The 21,213-nt window shown below is 35.4% G+C and overlaps 1 protein-coding gene across 5 annotated transcripts in view; it reads left to right on the top strand.

The window, feature by feature from the left end:
• DEUP1 (deuterosome assembly protein 1) overlaps positions 1–21,213 on the top strand; it is an 82,560-nt gene that overhangs the window by 18,529 nt on the left and 42,818 nt on the right. For all 5 annotated transcript variants that reach the window (XM_038568327.1, XM_038568326.1, XM_038568324.1 and 2 more), the window contains exons 3-7: positions 765–936; positions 2,321–2,416; positions 9,578–9,712; positions 13,795–13,908; positions 16,077–16,319. In XM_038568327.1, the coding sequence (XP_038424255.1) occupies positions 765–936; positions 2,321–2,416; positions 9,578–9,712; positions 13,795–13,908; positions 16,077–16,319 (760 nt within the window). The remainder of the gene's footprint in view (positions 1–764; positions 937–2,320; positions 2,417–9,577; positions 9,713–13,794; positions 13,909–16,076; positions 16,320–21,213) is intronic.

Here is a 21,213-nt window from a genome sequence, read left to right as displayed (position 1 = left end):
GTATATTTACATGGAAGAGCATTGAATCATCTTTCATAATTTGAATTTTCCATAGAATCAGCCCACTTGAACAATGTTAATTAATTTTTTTTTTTTTTTTTTTTTTTTTTTTTTTTTTTTTTTTAGCTAGCTAGCTTTATTGTGACCTTGTTTCTCACATAACCCCCATGTGTGTTTTCATTTTAGGACTTCCTTGTCTATTGTTCCAAAGTTTATACTTTGAAATAATTTATCAGATATTTATTAAATGTTGTCAAGGCTTATAAAATATTGGGATGCCTGGCCCAGTTGGAACAGCATGGGACTCTTGCCTGCCCCAGTTAGAACAGCATGGGACTCTTGATCTCGGGGTTATAAATTCAAGCCCTACGTTGGGTGTAGAGATTATTTAAATAAATATTTTTTTAAGAAAGTTTAAAAATAAAAAGGACTTTCTAAGTCAAAACCTTTGCCTCTGGAAGACCCGTGTGCTACCACATACACTAAGAAGAGAATAGAAGTGGTGTAACCAGTGTATTGCATTATATTATGACAGCAGCTATGCTTTAGGAAATGTCATTTAAAAATTTTTAATGTATATTCACTGTTTACTCTGAAATTAGCTTTTGGTTTTAGTTTAAATTTTAACCTCTAACTTTTTTCCTCTTTAAACAATTGAACAATTTGAGGAAATAATGATCAAGGTATTCAGAGCAATGGAATCATCTTTCTTGTCCTTACATTTTACTCCTTTAAAATGTGTTTTACTTTTCAAACATTGCCAGAGCTTCTCCTTGTGAGGCCGAACTTCAGGAATTAATGGAACAAATTGACATCATGGTAAGCAACAAAAAATTGGATTGGGAAAGGAAAATGCGGGCTTTGGAGACACGATTAGATCTTCGGGATCAAGAGTTGGCAAATGCACAGACTTGTTTGGATCAGAAAGGTCAAGAGGTACTGAATATACATGTTAATTCAGACAGAAACCATATTTATTCTGTTGGAATATGTTTTTCATTACGTATGCTTTTTGTCAGGCATCAGCAGTAGCATTTATTGCTTGGAATTCTGTCATAGTGTGTTAAACATGTTCTATCAAATAAATGAGGATCAGAGCCTAAACCCATAAAAATTTGCTGATGCAAACACAACATGTCAGTGCCATCTAGAAAAGTAAGCATTCAGTATGTATGTGAAACGAATATTGTTTGCAAGCAAAGATGTCAGTGGTTTTGTAGCCGTAGAAACAAAGTAGTTGTCCAAACTGTGTCTTTGGAAATGGCCAAGTTCAAGAGCCTCTTTTAATCCCCTAGAAGAATATTTCCTGAAAGAAGTGAAATGTCAAGACATGATTTCAGGACAAGGGAGAAAAGAGTTTGGTGAAGGGGGTGTATGTATATATCTGGGCACCTTCTTAAGAGAAGTGTCCTCAGCCCCTAAAAAGTTTGCTTACAACCATGGTGGTGATTGTAGAATGTATAAGTGCTCTCAGGCTTCCAGAGGAGTTCAGGAAAACCATATCTTTACCTAATCACAGACTTCTGTGTCTGTGAATTTTTCTTCAGGGCAAGGTCTAAGAGAAGTGTTTACATTAATCATATATTAAAACGTCATCAGTCAGCCTGTTCATCAGCCATTCCTTTACCTTTATTGGCCTCTCAATAGAACTTAGTTTTTGACATAGTTAATGGAGTTATTGTTTGGCATAGTTGACTTAGTTATTGGCATCTTGCTTCCTTCCATAGGAGAGGTGGGCTAATCAGACTTGGAATATGCCAGGGACTATTTTCTGACTTCCATATTTGTGACAACACAGATGTGTACACAGGTGCTTTACCTGCTTTTTTAAGCAAATTCTGTAAGCCAAACCCCTAAGAACTCCTCTGAGACATTATTCTTTTCTTTTTAAAATGTTCTTCTAAAAAGGTAGCAGTTATTCCATAGTGCCACCAAAGCAGAGCTCCCATTGAAGGCAGTGGCATCAAAAATAAAAGCCGAAGTGTATCTGTAGAGGCTGTGCCTGAATAATGATGACATAGCCCCCTGAAAAGATAATGCAAAGTAAATTCTAGACTTTAGTTTAGAATGTGATGGTGATATGGATCTTTCGTCAAACATCCATACCATACTGTCCTAATGTGTACCCAGTGGAATAATGCTAGCAATGTGTGCCTTGTGACTTTAATTATTAATAGCTATTTTAAGAACTGCAGTACAAATATTTATTCTTGTTTTGGTACAGCAGTTTTATTTCAATTGTGCTCTTCCTTTGCATATTTTCTGATTTTGTCAGGCAAAAGTTGAGAAAAATACAAATTAAATTTTATTCTTGCTGCAGGTGGGGTTACTTAGACAGAAGTTGGATAGTCTGGAAAAATGTAACTTGGCAATGACGCGAAATTATGAAGGACAACTGCAAACCCTAAAAGCTCAAGTAAGGAAACTTATTATAATGTAATCTCATTTGTTAATTTAATACATTTTGATATATGTTTTTAAATATAAATTGTATCAAATTTATAGACTTATAAATTGTATTTTATTAAAATGGATTATTTTTAATACAAGTAAAGTTCTTGTATTTTAACTTAGGGTTATATGTTTGACCCTGTCTTTCACTGTTTTATTAGATTGTTTCTTTTCTTAGACCATCAACTCTTTATCCCTTTAACTGTTAGCAGAGTGCAAGACTATTGCCTATTTATCAAGTGATTTGTTGATTAATTACATGATAATAATTAGTTATATGAGCAACAAAAATAACTTTGGTATTACAAAATAGATAATTGAAAAGATAAAACTGGTCTTTATTACTTTGATACTGGTAGGGCTGTTTCATAAATGACAGATATTCTGAATAGGGATACTGAATTCTTTCTTATTTATTTCTGTATCTCCCCACTGTGCTGGCAAGCCAAAAGTCTTCTCTACCTTACCTCAAATAATACATAGGGCAATCATCATCTGTGCTTCTCAGATCTGGTGGATGCTATGTCCTTGCTTAACTTTGTAAATGAATCGATGGGAAACAGTTTGTGAAATTTTTGAAGTGCGAAGATTTCATAAGTGGTGATACAATTAAAGAGCCTCTAAAGTAGTGAATTCTTTCTTAAGTACCTTTTTAGGGAGGTTATCAGCCATTAAGATTGGAATATGAAACATTTGATGCCACTTAATAAATGTAATCTTAAAAGACTATCTCTTAAATTTAGACATTTTGCCTGCAATTCAAATAGCTGCCACTAGATGGTAGCTTGAATTATGAAACTAAATTGTTTTTCCTGTGCCTAAGCGTTTAATGCTTAAGTCAATCAACCTTGTTTTTTCTGTAATTATAAAGCTCTAAAACAGCAACATATATATTAAATCACTATATTATTCAGTACAGAGATACCACGATCTGGAATAAGTTTGAAAAAAATACAGAAATTGAGATACAAGTGAGGTGCCATCTCAAAATTATATTTCATTAGTTCTTATCACTGCTTACCAGATCTTTAATCTCTGGGTTTTTTTCACATCTACTGTTAGAAAGTTGTGAGACTTGTTTACAGGTGCTGAGCGGTCACATAATATATGAATCCTTGCCATTTGATACTCTGCAGCTCTATTTTATTACTTGTCTGCTGCCTAACCAACAAATATCCTTATGGCAATTTCACAAAAATGTGTTCTGTGGAACACTAAATTGAGAGTTTAGGAAATGCAGTTTACTTCTTCTCTGCTCCTGGACATTCACAATGCATATTAGCATATTACAGGGTGTGAAAAGTCCTGCTTTAAACAAATCCATTTGGCCTTTTTAATCTAGCATTTTTCAAAACATATGTGCCCATGGAACTCTCTTTATTTTTTAAGCCAAACCCTGCTTAAACTGTAGTACAGTATTATAGTGTAAACACTGTAAACAGGTGTTTCATAGAGTACAGGTTGGAAACACTACATTGTTTTTGAGAGAGCAGCCATCTGCTTTCACTGCAGTTTACTGCTTCTCTTTTCTTCTCGTGCTAAAAGAAAGGAAGAAAGAACATTAGGGAGCAGAAGAGAAGGAAAGAAGGAAGGAGGGAAAAAGAGAGAATTGGTTTGCATAAAAGCTAGTAATATGTCATTCTTCTAACCAGAAAATGCTGTCATGTGGCAAACACGCTTTGGTTGCTGCTAGCTCGCTCTACTGATTCCTTCTTTGAAATTCCTGCTTTAAGTACAATTTCCTTTTCCTGAAATATCTTAAGAATGCACTTTACCACAATCTTCCTTGAATAACTCAACTCCATCAGAACTTTCTCATAGAAATTGCTTCCTTTTTAGAAAGAGAATATGTTTTTTCCTTCTAACCATTATGAAACTATGATTAAATTGTGTGTATATTTGAGATTTTCACTTTGGGAAAGATGGAGTAAATGCATTTTGATCCTGCTAAATAAACTAGAAAGCCTGGGCATTATTTAAAAAATGACATATAAAGACTCTGAGAAGTGGAGGGAAGAGACAGGCCACCTAGGACCTTGGTACCCAAGGAGCGACATAGTGGTGAGTTCCCTGAGATTTCTTTTTGCCTCTAATATCCCAGTCTGGGTAACAGAGAATCTGACAACCCAGACACTCCAAAAGGCACAAACAACAAACAAAAAGAATCCCAAGGAATGCTGCTTTATACAATCAAAAGACCTGGAAAAAGACAGCCTAGCAAAATTACACAGTTTTAGATAATAACTGCTCTACTCCAGCCGGACACCGCAGGAAAAAGACTTGAGCCCCAAACCCACCACCGCCCCACCCCACCACCACCCCCAGCACAGACTGGATAGACAGCCTCTCTCTCACCAGGTAGCCCAGGCTCCCCAGCCTGGGTGGTGTTAGACAAGACCTGAGTGGAGAGTCAGGACTTTCATCACAACTGTTAACAAGGCCCTCCCCAATCCATGATGTTAGTGGAGGCCACGTGGAGAATCTAGACTGGTGTGCCCATTTGGTGGTGATGAGGCACCCCCCCCAATGATATCAAGGGAAGCCAAATGAGGAGTCAGGACGTTTACCACCTCTCAGTGGTAATGAGGCCATTTGTCCTCACCACCCTTTCACTGAAGGCCATGTAAGAAGTAGTAAAAAGTACCTATGCCCCTCCAGTCAAATTGGTATCAGTGAAGACTATATAGTAGGGATCCTGAACCCCCATTCCCACACAGCAGTGATAAGGAATGCCTCCCTCCTGTTACCACTGAGGCCAAGAGCTGGCCTCCCACTGCCCCTGGCAGTGATGAGGCACGATCCCAGTTTCCTTGCTGTCAGAAAAGGATGGCTGAAACATAATCCCTAAAGAAAACCTAGTGTCTCATTGCACAATACCCTCAATGTCCAAGTTTCAATAAGCGAATCACTCATCCCACCAGGAACCGGAAGATCTCAACTAGAATGAGAAAAGGCAACCAAGAAATGTCAACAGTGAGTGAATACAGATGCTAGAATTATCTGACAAGAGTTTTAAAAAAGCAGCTGTTATAAAAATGCTTCAGTGAGCAATTACAAACATACCCGAAACCAATGAAAGTTTTAGCAAAAACAAAACTATAAAGAGCAACCAGTTAGAAATATTATCTCTGGAAAATACTATAACCAAACTAAAAAATTCAATGGATGGGCTCAAAAGTAGAATGAAGAAGATGGAGGAAATAGTCAGTGAGCTTAAAGATTGCAGAATAGAAATTACCCGACCTGAACAACATAGAAAAAAATAGACTAAAAGAAAATGAAACTAAGGGACATGTAGGATTATAACAAAAGATTGGGAATTTGTGTCATCAGAGTCCCAGAAGGGAAAGGGAGTAAGACTGAAAAAATATTCAAAGAAGTAATGGCTGAAAAGTGTCAAAACTTGATAAAAGATAAACCTAGGGGTACCTGGGTGGCTCAGCGGTTGAGCATCTGCCCTCAGCTCAAGTCATGATCCTGGGGTCCTGGGATTGAGTCCCGCATCGGGCTCCTCATGGGGAGCCTGCTTCTCCCTCTGCTCATGTCTCTGCCTCTCTCTCTCTCTCTCTATCTCTCATGAATAAATAAAATATTTTTTAAAAAAGATAAAAACCTACAGATTCAAGAATCTGGGTGAAATTCAAACAAGATAAATACAGAGAAATCTATACCAAGACACATCATAGGCAAAGTTCTCAGATCTAAAAGACAAAGAAAAAAATCTTGGAAACAGGAAGAGAGAAATAACACCTTACCTATAGGGAAAAATCAATTCAGATAACAGATTTCTCATCAGAAACCATGGAGGCTGGAGGATATGGAACATTTTTCAGTTGCTAAAAGAACATAAATGTCAACCCAGAATTCTATGCCTAGAAAAAATATCTTTAGGAATGAAAGGAAAATCAAGTCCTTCTCAAATGAAAAATGACTAAGGGAATTTGTCATCAATAAACCTACCTTCAAAGAATGGCTAAAGAAAATTCCCTTAGCAGAAAGGAAATCACAAAGAATCTTGAGACATCAGGAAGGAAGAAAAAACAATGGAAAGAGTTTTAAAAAAATAGGTAAATGTAATACTTTCCTTCTCTTGAGTTTTCTAAATTGTTTGACAGCTAAAGCAAAAACTATACCAATGTCTAAGGTGGTTCTTAATATATGTTGAGGAAATACTTAAGATAATAATATAAATGAGTCAGGGCAAAGGAACATAAAGAAATGTAGGACTGCTGCATTTCCCTTGAACCAGTAAAATGTTGACACTAGTAGACCATAATGAGTTATGTATTTATAATGTAATACCTAGAGCAACAGTTGAGAAAGGTATTTAAATTGATATATTCAAAAACACTATAGGTAAACCAAAATAGAATTCTAAATAATGCTTAATCCTGAAGAAGACAGAAAAGCTAAAATAGAGAAACCAGAAACTAGAAAACAGAAAACAACAACAAAGAGTAAGGCTTAAGCTCTAATATATCAATAATCAGATTAAATGGACATTGTCTGAATATATCAGTTAAAAGATGGAGATTGGCAGAGTAAATTAAGAAAATATGGCCTAACAATATGTTCTGTTCCAGAAACTCACTTCAGACGTAACTATATAGGTAAATTGAAAATAAAAAGGTAGAAAAATATACAATACAAATTTAATCAAAAGAAAGCAGAAACAGTGCAGAGATAATTAGTGGAGAAAGAATGTATTTTTAACAAACAATAAAGGGACAACTGAATATCCACATGTAAAAGAATTAAGCTAGACCTAAACCATAGACAGAAATTAACTCAAAATGGATTAAAGACCTAAATGTAAAAATATATAAAATCTTAGAAAAAAACAAGAGTAGATCTTCATGACTTTGGATTAGGCAATGGTTTCTTAGATTTGGCACCAAAAGCACAAGAAAAATCAGATAAATTTAACTTCACCAAAATTAAGAAACCTCTGTGCTTCAAAGGACACCATCAAGAGAGTGAGAAGACAACTCACAAAGTGGGAGAAAACAATTATAAATCATATATCTGATAAAGGACTAATATCCAGAATTAAAAAAATAACTCATACTAGTCAACAACAAAAAGTAAATGACCTAACTTTAAAATGGGCAAGGATATGAATAGACTTCTTTCCAGAGAAGGTATACAAGTGTCCAATAAGCATATGAAAAAATGTTCAACATCATGAGTCATTAAGGAAATGCAAATCAAATCATGACATACCCATTCACACTGACCAGGATGGCTGTAATAAAAAGGATGGACAATAGCAAGTGTCAGTGAGGACATGGAGAAATTAGAACCCTATACATTCCCAGTAGTACTGGAAAATGGTAGAGTCATCTTAGAAAACAGTTCTACCATGCCTAAAAAGTTAAACTCAGAGTTTCCATATGATGCAGCAATTCCAGTCCTAGTTATGTACCCAAGAGAAATAAATATATGTATTTACACAGAAACTTATACACAAGTGTTCAGAGCAGCATTATTTATAATATACAAAAAGTAGGAAGAACCCAAATGTCCATCGATTGATGAACAGTTAAACAGAATGTGGCATATTCATGCAATGGAATACTATTCAGCCATGAAAAGGAATGAAGTATTGATCCATGCTACAAGACAGATGAACTTTGAAAGCATTACGTTAAGTGAAAGAAGCCAGACACAAAAGACTACATAAAGTATGATTCCATTAGTAAGAAATGATCAGAATAGGCAAATATATAGAAACAAAGTAGATAAGTAGTAATTTCTAGGGACAAGGATGAGGAAGAAATGTATAATCATTCTAACATTCTGGGCTTTCTTTTTGAGGTAATGAAAATATTCTGAAATTCAGTGATATGATTGTTGCACAACTTTGTGAATATACTAAAAACCAATTAATTTTATCTTTTAGAAGGTGACTTTTATGGGAGGTGAACTACATCTCAATTTTTAAAATTATATGAGAAAAAGAAAGCAAATGTGACTCTATCAATAGCAGATAAAGTAGACACGATCGTTCATAGCTTTATTTGTGATAGTCAAAAACTGGAAACAACCAAACTATCTCAAATATGAATGGTCAAGCAAACTGTGGCCCTATTCCATACTGAGCATAATACTGAGCAATAAAAAGGAAGGAACTATTGACATGTATGTATATCTTTAGGGCATTACGCTGTCAGAAAATAGCCGATCTCAAAATGTCATACACTGTATGATTCCATTTTATAACATTCTCAAATGACAAAATTATAGAGATAGAAACAAATTAGTGGTTGCCAGGGATTAGAGGTGAGAAGATGAGAGGTATGAGCATCACTACAAAGGAAGGGAGGTCTCTGTTGGAATGTTTCTGTATCTTGATCGTGGTTGTGGTCACACAAATTTAAACGTGATAAAATGGCACAAAACCATATATATATATAGTACCAATGTCAATTTCCTGGGTTTAATATTGTACTGTATAATTATACTGTAGAATTTTTTCAAAAGTGAAAATAAAACCAAAAAACTTTTGTAGTTACCTAGAAATTTCTTCACAGATATTGATGGACCATGCTGCTTTTAATCTGTAATTTGAAGGTATAACAAGAAACAGAAAAAATAGTATAGAGTCTAAGTTAAAAGAATTATTGGTAAGAAAAAGATTGTATCAATTTGATACTTCAATTTATTTAAACTTATATGAACATGAATAAGTAGTATATGCTGTTTGTATCTTTTAAGTTCAGTACTCAGTTTTCTTGAATAAAATATACACTTGTTATTTTATAGGAGTTACTGAAATTAAAATTGTCAACACAAGATGGCACTAAATAAAAGAAAAAAACTTGGTTTTTAAAACTTCTGAGCTTTGCTACATACGGTTAAAACAAACCTAAACAAAACATTTATCGAGTGAATCATTTGTGCAGTTAATGAAGTCCCAAATTTACATGAAAACTGAATGCTGTTCAGCTTCAGTAATTTAGTTTTAATAACTGGTCCTGTCTTCACTAATCAAAACATTTAAGCATTACTGCATTTTCCAATCATGACTTAAATTTTCAAAGAGGTGCCCAAGAGGAGAACTCTTGTGAATTCCAGTTCAAAGCACCAGTTACAGGAAGACATTAGCATTCTCTCTTACTTACAGTTTTCCAAACTGACGAATAGCTTTGAAAAACTGAGGCTACATCAGATGAAACAAAGTAAAGTTCGGCGAAAGGAGTCACCACACCTCAAAGAAGAAATACCCTTTGAGCTGAGCAATTTGAACCAGAAATTAGAGGTGAGCCATATGTACTGTCTTAGTTTCTTCATGCGTGGTAGGATTGATTTGTGCTGCTCTTGCCGGCTGCCTGTCTCTGATGGCACGTACAGCTGTGGTAACAAACACCATTACAAATCAGCTTCTCATTCAGTGTATTTTCTTAGTTCACCTTCCCTTTAGGCACTTAGCGAATTAAAACATCACTTTGATTTATGCATCTTTTATACAGATCAGCATTTTTGGAGAGGCCCCCCTCCAAAAAAAAAACAGAGTTCAAAGAAACTGCAGATGTTGAGTGAAATTGAAGGACATCCCTGGGGTCAGTTAAATTGAATATCTAATAAATCTTTTAATGGCTATTTAACTATTAGGTACTTAAATCCCAATGAAGCCTCGTAACAGTTTTTGGAACAGGGTTTGAAGTTCCACGGTTTTTTCTTAAAGGGCTAGGGCCACTCCAAGGTACTACCACATTATCACCCAGAGTTTCTGAAATCTCTGTCCGTAAAAAGGTTTACTATGTCCCAGATGCACTTATTTTTTCCTCCTTAATTTCCCAACCTTGGAAAAAACAAACCCGCGATTTTTCTTCCCTGTGCTCTTGAGCATTCCTGCTAGAGGTCATGTAACAGCACATAGATTCAATTATAAATTCTTGCTGGAACCTGAGCCCGGTTCCTAGGGCTGCTCCCGTTATCATTTGTTAATTGACCTCAAGTTAGTCCACTTCATTTCTTCTTTTGTTCTCAAGCCTTAAACCCCAGTACCTGCTCCCCATCCCCAGCCAATGATTTCCCTTTCTTCTCCTTTGCTGGTAGGTAATGGTTGGCATCCCCCAGTCACCCAGGTAGAGACCTAGGAATCTTTGATCTGTTCCTTTCTCTTAATCCCCATGTTCCAGCCCACGTTTGTCTCTTTTCCTGGTCTCCTGCCTCTTATCTCCTTCCTCCTCTCTAATTGTCATTGCCCTCTTTGATTTTCATTATTTTACTCTTCAATTAACAGTCCTTCTCAAACTTTCCCTCCAAAATATCTTTAAAAGAAGAAAGAAAAATCTAAGATAAGCCCTCAAACCAGCCTGGTGCAAGAACTTTGCTGGAAGGCTTGGGTTTTAGCTTATAAATTCCTGTAAATTTTACATTCTACTGAATAATGTATGATTTAAAAAAAAAATACAAAACTACTACCGCTAAGTAAAACTGACTCTACAGGAAAATGTACCATGTGTAACTGTCTGGCTCTTACGGCTTCAGAAATATCCTGGTATCATAGAAGATGCCCAAAGATGTGCAATATAATACATACGCTTTCACTGAAAATGCAGAGCGCAAGTCACCGATTAGCCTTCTGATTGACTTTTCATGGGGTTTTATGGGACAACCACATTCATATAAATTCAGACAAGAAAAAGTCCTAAAATTAATATTAACTACTTTGTGTGAACACTCTACATTTAGGGAATGGAATATTTACACAAAATATATTTCATGAATTTATAGATGAAATATAGATGTAATTAGTAGCAAATGTGGCAGCTGGGTGGTTCAGTTGATTAAGCATCTGACTCTTGATTTTGGCTCAGGTCATGATCTCAGGATCCTGAGATCAAGCCTTACGTTTGGGCTCCATGCTGGGTGTGAAGGCTGCTTGAGATTCTCTCTCTCCCCTCTTTCCCTTCTCTTACCCTCTCCCCTGCTCATGCTCTAATATATATATTCTGCCTCATTTTTTACCATATGTATATCTATGACCTGATAGGTTTGTACTTATATAAAATTTTTAAGCACACTGTGTAGGTAGCTTAATCTGTATAATTATGGAAACACTTCATGTACCTGTTTTTACTTAGAGCCATATAAAAAATTAATGTGTAAGAGATGGGCTGTCCCAGTTTCAGTCTAGATCTAAGAATGTTTTTCCTTTGGGATAAATGTTTATTCACTGTTCTAGTAATAGAGAAATGGGAAATAGCATGTTGATGCAGAAGAACATGACAGTTTATAATTTAAAATGCTTCCTGACTGACTCATTTATTTGCCTTGTGACCTTCAGGCAAGTTGTTAGCCTCATAGGAACTTTATTTTTTCGCCAGTAAATGGGTTTAAAATACCTTATTGGTGACATCGTGGTTGTGTGAGAAAAAATACACATATGTATATATTTAGATGCACACTGAAGCGTTTAGAGGTGAAAATACATGAGGTCTGGAAGTTGCCTTAAAATACTCCAACAGAGAACGAGCAGAGAGAGAAGTGGAATAGGGATGGTTAAGTTGATGGTGGTCAAACTGGGTGAAAGGTACATAGGAGTTTTTTTTAAATCTCTACTTTTATGTAAGTGTGAAATTTTCATACTACAAAGTTAAAGCCATCTTAGAGGTGGAGGTTTAAAGAGTCTCTGATATATAACAATCACTGAAGAAATGTTAGTTCCATATTCCAGTATTTAGTAAAGAGATTTAAAAACATATTATACAGAAATATATATGTATACAGAAATATATATGTGTATATATATACATATATATGTATGTGTGTGTGTATATATACATATACATATACATGATAATTTTAATGACCCTGACCCACTATCAGCCTTGAAGACCAAAAAAGTTCCAACCATGGAGAACTTATTCTCGAGGTTTAGGCAGACCCTCTGGAACCTGAGAGGACACCTCCAGTCTCTACAAAAATCCTCGTAAAGCTCTCTAGGTCTCCGTATGGTCCTATAACTACTGAATATATTGTGCTGGCTTGAAATCAGTCTTGAAATCAATACATCTCTAAGATCAAGAAAGCCAGGACTGTTATGAGCACCTGCTGATATGTTTACGACACATATTTCTAGCCTGCTTGGCCTCATTCTTGACCTCATTTCTACTGGTTGTAGAATTTGTAAAGAATTGAAGCTAATGCTCCTGCCTCCTCTTAAAGCATCCTGAGAAATATTTATTTTCAAAATTGAGAGGAGCGCCTGGGTGGCTCAGTCAGTTAAAATGCCTGCCTTCAACTCAAGTCATGACCCCAGGGTCCTGGGATTGAGCCCCACATCAGGCTCGCTGTTCAGTGGGGAGTCTGCTTCTCCCTCTTTCCCTCCCCCTGCTCATGCTCTGTCACTCTCTCTCTCAAATAAATAAATATGTTTTAAAAAAAATATTGAAATTGTTGGGTGAGTATTGCTAAATATTAGTATTATCTGAAAGATATAAACCATGTAAGTCAACTTTGCCCACATTTTGACTCCTGACTCCAAAGACTCCTTCCAAAATTAAAAGAAAACAGGAATTTTTAAAATCTACATTGTACTAATTTTAAATACTAGCTATTTTGTACAAATGCCTAGTTTTGTAAACTTGTCACTATTATTAAAGATGCTGTTTTTATGTACCTAATTTTGAATTGTTGAATGTCAGAATAAAAGTCAATAACTTTAAATGAATTGTTTCCATTTATCTTAATAAATATAGTTTATTTATCATAAGGTATTATCATATATTTAAAAGGGCCTATCCATATTTTTCCAACCTTATGACCATCATTCAATTTCAGGTCATCTTTAATCACTGTAAGAGCCTCCTAATTTATAACCTTCCTTGACTAATTGATTCCCAGAGCCATATCCTTTCCTTAAGTGGTGAACATTCATGCTTTATGATTATACTACTTGAACAAAAACTTGTAGAACTGAGTGTATTGTATCCAGTTCATTCCTCCACTTCTTCCCCAGGGTAGCTCTGCTGATATGGCTAAATTAGGCCTGAGATGGTTGTTTTGTTGGCAAGAATGAGTTAATTTTGGCTTTACCTTGGACAGTAGTGTTGAAAGCCACAAAGGGACAAAATCACTAAATCAGTCCAAGCCCCATCCCATAAAAACCAACAAGCAAACAAGCTAAGGATACAAGTTTGGTGATAAGAATCAGAAGCTATATCTAGTAATAAATCCAAGATTAGTGATTTAATATTTATTTTTTTCCAAATGGGGAAAGAATGGATGTAGTTCTTTAAAATGAAGATGTACAAATGAAAGAAGCCTTAATCATTGTGCTTTTAAATGAATAATTTTCTTCAATTTATGTTTGTCCCTCCACTTTTTTAAAAGGAATTTAGAGCAAAGTCAAGAGAATGGGACAAGCAAGAGATACTATATCAGACTCATCTGGTTTCTTTAGATGCTCAACAAAAATTATTATCTGAGAAGTGTAATCAATTTCAGGTACATTGTCTACTACTTATAAAAAATTAGAGGTTAACTATTATTACTATCTTTGTAATCTTATTACAGATAGAGATGCCAGCCAAGGGAAAATAACCAGAGTATGTCTAATACTGGGTAAAGTTGCAAGTGCATGATAATTTGTAATGATGACTTTAGTCTACATGTCTCAACGGATGGTACTTTTAAAAGTGTCCGTTGTTATTATGTCATTAAATAACATCTGTTTTTGCATGCTTATGGGCAAGTCACTTAGAAAGTCTGAGATTGCTTGGTCCCTGACCTCAAGAACCTTACAGCTTAGAGGTAGAGCTAACACATGTACATATTTATAGATAATTAATGGCAGGCGAATGGGAAATCTTTTAGAGTTCAGAGGAATAAGGAAAAAATTTGGGCTGAGTTAGTGAGGAAATATCCTCCAGCAGGGGTAGGACTAGGGTTGGGCCTTGAAGAATGGATGGATTTTGAAATATTTTGGGTGGTGGAAGTAACAAGTGAAAATCACTGAGGCAAGAGAGCAAAAGGCAAATTCTGGGTGTAGAAAGTGGGCCAATTGGCTGGGAGTCCCTGTGGAAGGTGAGGAAGGGTTGGAGATGGTAAACCTGGTGAGTTGAATACAGATTATATAATAAGCCTTAAAGTCTTGGCCAAGGAATTTGGAATTTTTATTAAAGCCAGTGAGAAACTACGGTTTTTGTTTGATTTTGTTTTTGTTTCTTATTTTGCATTCTTTAAGGTACTTACATAAATTACATTACATAAGTTATATATGTTCTCTGAATTTAACAATACAAAAATAACGTGAAATTAATAGCTTCATCTTCTCCATTCTTATCAATTTAATACAAACATTTAATAGGTGTTTTTCTTTCTATACTTTTTCTTTTGTTTGTACAAACATGTAAAATGTGTATTTGGGAGAGTTTGTATATTTTTCCTTTTTAAAACTTTGTTGTTTTATTTAATTATCCCTCCTCATGCATATTCTTTCAAGTCATTACTTAATTCTCCATAATACTGAATAGAATTTGGTTTCTATTACAATATGTATCATAGTATATAGTAGATATATATACCATAATTCTTTTTTACTGATGAACATTCAGGTTGTTTCTATATTTTTGCTAATACTATAACAAATATCCTTGTATTTACATCTTTAAATGCTAGTATTTTTCTTTTGTTAGAGTAAAAATCCTAGAAATGATTCTTGAGCCAAAGGGTATTGTGTCCATTCAAATTTTTATTTTTATTTTTTTTAAAGATTTTATTTATTTATTCATGAGAGACAGAGAGAGAGAGAGAGGCAGAAACACAGGCAGAGGGAGAAGCAGGCTCCACGCAGGGAGCCCGACGTGGGACTCGATCCCAGGTCTCCAGGATCACACCCCAGACCGAAGGTGGTGCTAAACCGCTGAGCCACCAGGGCTGACCCCCAATTTTTAAATATATACTAGCATATCACTTCCTAAAAGGTTATAGTAATTTCCATTCATTAACTGTCTATGGGGGTACCTGTACTTTCACCAACATGGAATGTTATTAGCCTTTTGATTTTTACCAATTTGGACTGATAGTAGATTTACTTGATTTGTTTTGCATCTCTCTGACTACTTGTAAGGTTGAGTATCTCTTTGTATCCTTCTTAGTCTTTTCCATTTCCTTTTCTATGAATTGCCTGTTTATAAACACCAATTTTTCTTTTGTGTTCTCTTTTTCTTGTGGATGTATAGAAGTTTTTGTACATTAAGAATTATTGGCCCTTGTTATATGTGTTGACAACTTTTTCCTATAGTCCAGCTGTTTTTGTTTAATTGTTTATTTTGCATATTTTTCATCATATAGACATTTTCAACTATTGTGTAATTATACCCACAATTTTCCTCTACAAAATATTCTTTCTTGCTTGATAAGACTTCTCTACCCCAAATCCCCTCCCCTACTCTGCATCTTTGCTCTGAAGTTCTACAAATACATTTTCTCTTTAGGTCATCAGAAATTGAAATTTTTAAAAAACACAAGACTGAATTACAAAGAGCGAAGCTCCATTATAAACATATTGAAAGATATTTTTCCCAAGTCTTTTCTATCACTCTTGAATGTTATTTATGGAAGCTTAAATATGATATTCCTCACTTCATTAACACAGTCTTAATTTTTCTCAGAAACAGGCACAAAGTTACCAAACTCAACTAAGTGGTAAAAAACCATGCACAGAAGACAGCAGCTCAGAAGATCCTCGGTTGATGTGTGAACCAGATCACAGTTGCGAAACCAGTGAAAGAGATGAGTTCATTATTGAAAAACTAAAGTCAGCTGTGAGTGAAATAGCATTCAGCAGGAATAAGTTACAGGATGAAAACCAGAAGCTCTTACAAGAACTGAAGATGTACCAAAGACAATGCCAGGTGATTATTTTCCAACTGATATTGCCCACAAGTTGTAGAAATGAGTACTCAACAGGTACATGGATTAGAAAGCTAATATTCTATTCCATGTGTAAGTTCAGATCATATTTCCTCTTAGCAAATAATTCTTACTTGATGAGTAAATTCAGTAATCTCATAGATGCTTTACTCCACCAGGGTGAACCTCAGTTCTACAGTAGTATCAGAATAATGCATTACCAGGACAGCGTAACAGCGCTTGCTTACAGACCTCTATGCCCTACACCCGTGGCCCCACGATTCTCTCTGACCCTGAGCCTCTTGGACTTGCAGGAATCCTGGGTTGGAGACCCAGGAAATCAGTAAGGGTTCAACAATCTAATTACCTCAATGAGAGGCATGGAGGCCACTTCCTGTGATTTATCACGGTTTACTTTACCATAGTCATTTACCAAGTAGCCTGGAGTTTGGGGGGTGTTTGTTTGTTTTTTGAGTAATGTAATGTCCACATTGGCAGATGGGATCACTGGTTATTCTAAGCATTAATTTTCTTCTTAACCCAACAGTCTTGTCTATCTCTTCCTTCTTTCCTTTCTTTCTTTCTTTCTTTCTTTCTTTCTTCTTTCTTCTTTCTTCTCTTTCTCTTTTTTTCTTGTTTACTTCTGCATCACTAAGAAGGGTATACAGCATTCATCAAAATTGGTCATCACCAATTTCTGTACTAAATATGTACATTGGGTACATATTTATGGATATCCCAGTTACTTGACCCATTCTATAGTTTTATCCCCTGTTTTGGTCTCATCTCCCACCTACAAGCACTCAGCCTTTTTCTACCAATTCTAACATGTTGACTGGCCCATTCTTAGTCCGACTCTATTCCTTCCTCATGCTGAGATATACTTTGGAGGTCACTATGTGAGCAGACTTCCATTTCTCTAAGATATTTCTTGGGATCTTCTGCCACTTAAACTCCCAGGGTCATTTTTTAGTCTTGGGCCAACTCCTCATCCCCCCATCCTGCCACATTATATATGGGATTAGTTCTCTTATTTCTTTCTCTGCCAGCATCTACTCCTCCATGTTCCTCTATCCCCATGTCCGCAGGGGGGCAGAACACAAGACTCCCAGCTTCTCTTCCATGGCATTTCTAAGAGAAATACATCTCCTCCGTCCCCAAATCCAGCTTTGTTTGGGAAGGGGGGTGTTATTCTAACACAAATCAGAATATAGATGTAAACAAACAAAACAAGCTAAAAACGGAAATGCTAAACACTGAACAAGTCATAAATCATCTAGAAATTGACGGGATACTGCTGATGTTTTCTCCAGCTTTGCTGTAATAGAAATAAGACTAGTCCTTACTCTTCTACTCTAGAGGTTGTCTAGGTGGCTCCCAGTGTTCAGCTTGCCAGTCAGCCCACCTGGTCCCGTTTTAGCTGGGTTTACAGGACTACTGATTCTGATGGGATTTTCTGTCAGGAGCTCATTTCTCCATCTCCCCAGGCAGGGGACACATGCCCTTGGCTTTGAGTTAAAGACATTCTGCAGCTCTCTTTGTACTGCTAGAATCTGTACAAAGATCACAATAAGTAAGGAGAGTATATTTCTGGGTCGTTCCTGAATATTCTCCCCTGCGCTTTAGGTCATCCAGCACAGACTGAGGAGTTAGTCCTCTTTGTCCCTTGTGGAGGTCTTTTTGGTTCTGGTCCCCAGAAATCTACTTTCCGTTCTGCTGTCTTTAGTTTGCTCTAGACATATTTCACTAGTGAGCCCAGATAGAAAGTTCGCTCCTATGCTTCAGTGAAGTTCAGCTTCTTCACCAACATCTTCATTTTAATCTTGCCGAAAGAATTTTGTTTGGACCTCTTACAGCATCCAAGAACGTCCTCTTTTATAGACTGAGGCTCTTTTACGGGCTTTTGGTTCTCCAGCTCACTTATGAAATATAAATAGCCACTGTACCCTGTATTCTAGAAAGAGCCTCTGTTCCACCCTCTTGGCAGCATGACTGACTTTCTCTATAATGCTTTCCTTGACCAGCTCCACCCTTCTCCTTCTCAGAACTTTATCTTTTATATGTTTCCAGGAAGGGAACATTGGAAAATCTTGTTCAAAGAAAGAATGTTGCAAACAGAGGAAGAGTATACATTGAGAAACATTCATAAATTCCCATTCCCAGTTCAAGTTGTAATCTCTACCCTCTCTCCAAGTGAATGCTTCAGGTGAATACTTTTCACATTGACACTCCTATTGACAAGAAGAGAGAAAGTGCAACCAGAGAGTGTGAACGGGTAGCAGGAAGTTAGGCCTAGGACCAAGGCCAAGGCCTCCCTGTCTTTAGCAATATCATTTAATTGATTTACCCTCCTGACCCAAGTTCAACAGAATATGACTCATATGCTGCCCCCCCCCGCCCCCACCCAAGGTCTCTACAAACTTCTAAGGGCTTACTGTGCTGTACTCCTGAGAAGGCTCCCTAGGTCATCTAGGCTAGGGAAAGTCCATGTCATCCACTTTGACTTTTCCTGAGATATACATATATGAATGTACATAATAATTTACTAATGTTCCTGAATACATACTAACAAAATAAAAACCCAGCTACTCATAAAAGTCAATAAATCATGAAGACTCTTATTGATGTTTATACCAAAGGTTATAAAATAACAGTATTGATTGCCCCTAATGTGGTGTCTTTCCTTTAAATCCGTGATTCTCTTAATTAAAAAAAATAAAAAATAAAAAATAAATAAATCCGTGATTCTCTAGTGGAGTGATTTTGCTCCCCAAGTGACATCTAGCAATGCTTGGATACATTTTTGGTTGTCACAACAGGAGAAAGGGGTGCCATTGGCATCTGGTGGGTAGAGGCCAGATATGCTATTACACATCCTGTAATGCACAAGACAACGCCCAAAACAAAGAATTATCCAGACCAAAGCTTAAATAGTGCTGAGGTTCAGAAAGCTGGCTTTAACTTTTGCAATTTTTCTGATATTCTTCACCAGTAATTGTTTTACGATGTTTTCCATAGTTAATGATACATTTTAATATGACTGTTATTTACTTATTTTTATCTATATGCCAACTTCTATGAGAAAATTCACCAAAGTTATTTTCACAGATTTTTTTCTTCACTAAAAAAAATAATAATAATTTAGTTATTTTAGGAACATTATTAAATTTAAACTAAAAATCTCCATTTTATATTTTACGGAAGAATCACATGTATTAAAAACAAACCAAAGTATTCTGGAGTATGCTTAACACATAAAAATATGTTAAAGCTTTAATGAAAAGATCTTTAAGGAGTAATTTGGTTCAAAATCTTAAGGTAGCTAACAGATCAGATTTCTACTCCCAAGAAAACACTACTTATTCTTGATTCACTTAGAAGAAAAAAATGCTGAAATTAATGCTATTATTTGGCCTTTTCCCTGTTTTATTTCCAAATTTGACCTATGTTTCATTCTCTTGATTTAAAGCATATACTAAATAAGAAGATAATCAATTATTTACTATTTGGTAGCTTATTTGAAGGTTTAAAAATCCCTGCTTCTCTCAAACCATTAGGCAAATTTCTAACTAAACAGATGGGCCTTTAACTTGTTTTACAAAATTTATATTTTACCAAATGGTAATAATTAGAGGTAAATAATCACTTAACCAGTGCATGTGTTTAGAAAGAAGTTTCTCTTCTCTTTTTGCAAACCTGTCATATGACAGTGTTCCACATCTTGCACATGAATTTAGAAAGACAACCATTTCAATTTGAATGTCACTTATTGTATATAAAATTCTCTTTAGTTTACAACACATTTTAATGCCAGATGCATCTGAATTTTCACATGAATCACATCTTCTAACTTGTCTTTCCACAACTTTGAAATGTGTCAGTATACATATTAATTCCATTGCATATATTTATTTTCTATGGTGTACACACATTTTTAAAATGTGTTGCATTTCCCATTGGAGGTTAATGACAAAAAGAAATTGTTCTCACCTTTCTAATATCTATGCCTTCCCATAAATGACCTTTTTTGTTTACTTGTTAATGTGTCATTAAGGTACTAGAGCAACACTCTCCAGAAATATATGTCCAGAAATATAATGCAAGCAACAAACATAATTTAAATTTTTCTAGTAACCACATTAAAAGAAGCCATAAGAAATGAATGAAACAAATACATAATAGTAATCTATTTTATTCAACATATCTCTAAAGTATTATCATTTCAACATAAAATCAATGTAAAAAGTTACTAATGAGGTAGCGATATTTTACATTTCTTCTCATACTAAGTCCTCAAAATCTGGTGTGTATTTACACCTACAACCTATCTCAATTTGGAAGCCAAGTAGTCACTGGAAACACTTGATCTGTGTTTAGATGTCATAAAATTTACAGTTCAAAAAGTAGATTTACAGGGATGCCTGTCTGGCTCAGTTGGTAGAGCATGCAACTCTTGACCCTGGGGTTGTGAGTTTACTTTTTAAAAAAGTAGATTAACATACCTAAATTGTTCCAAACAAATTTGAGAGTATTCTAGTAACTGAATCAAGTACTGAAGAATCATTTTCCTAATACTGGCATCCACAGTGACAAATAATTAATTTGATTTTTCTGCAAAAGCATGCCAATTTTAAAACTACTTCTAAGTTAAGTAAATGCCCTAATTCTGTGTCAACTCAGTATTATTAACATTGAATTCAAAGGGATATTGCATAAGTCAAAAAACGACTCTCAATTTATCAATACCAGCAAAGCCTCTTTTCTTGTACTTTCATTGCCTAAGTTTACATAATTCTGTCAATTATAATTAAAAGCTTTTGCATATTCATGTTAGAAAAATGTTTCAAATCATTATTACTGATTTGTATTATGAAAAGTTTCAATTTTAACATAAAT

The sequence above is a fragment of the Canis lupus genome, chromosome 21 (genome assembly GCF_011100685.1).
Source record: "Canis lupus familiaris isolate Mischka breed German Shepherd chromosome 21, alternate assembly UU_Cfam_GSD_1.0, whole genome shotgun sequence".
Taxonomy (NCBI): domain Eukaryota; kingdom Metazoa; phylum Chordata; class Mammalia; order Carnivora; family Canidae; genus Canis; species Canis lupus.
The sequence above is the reverse complement of the archived record's forward strand: the minus strand, read 5'-3'. Positions and strand labels throughout refer to the sequence as shown.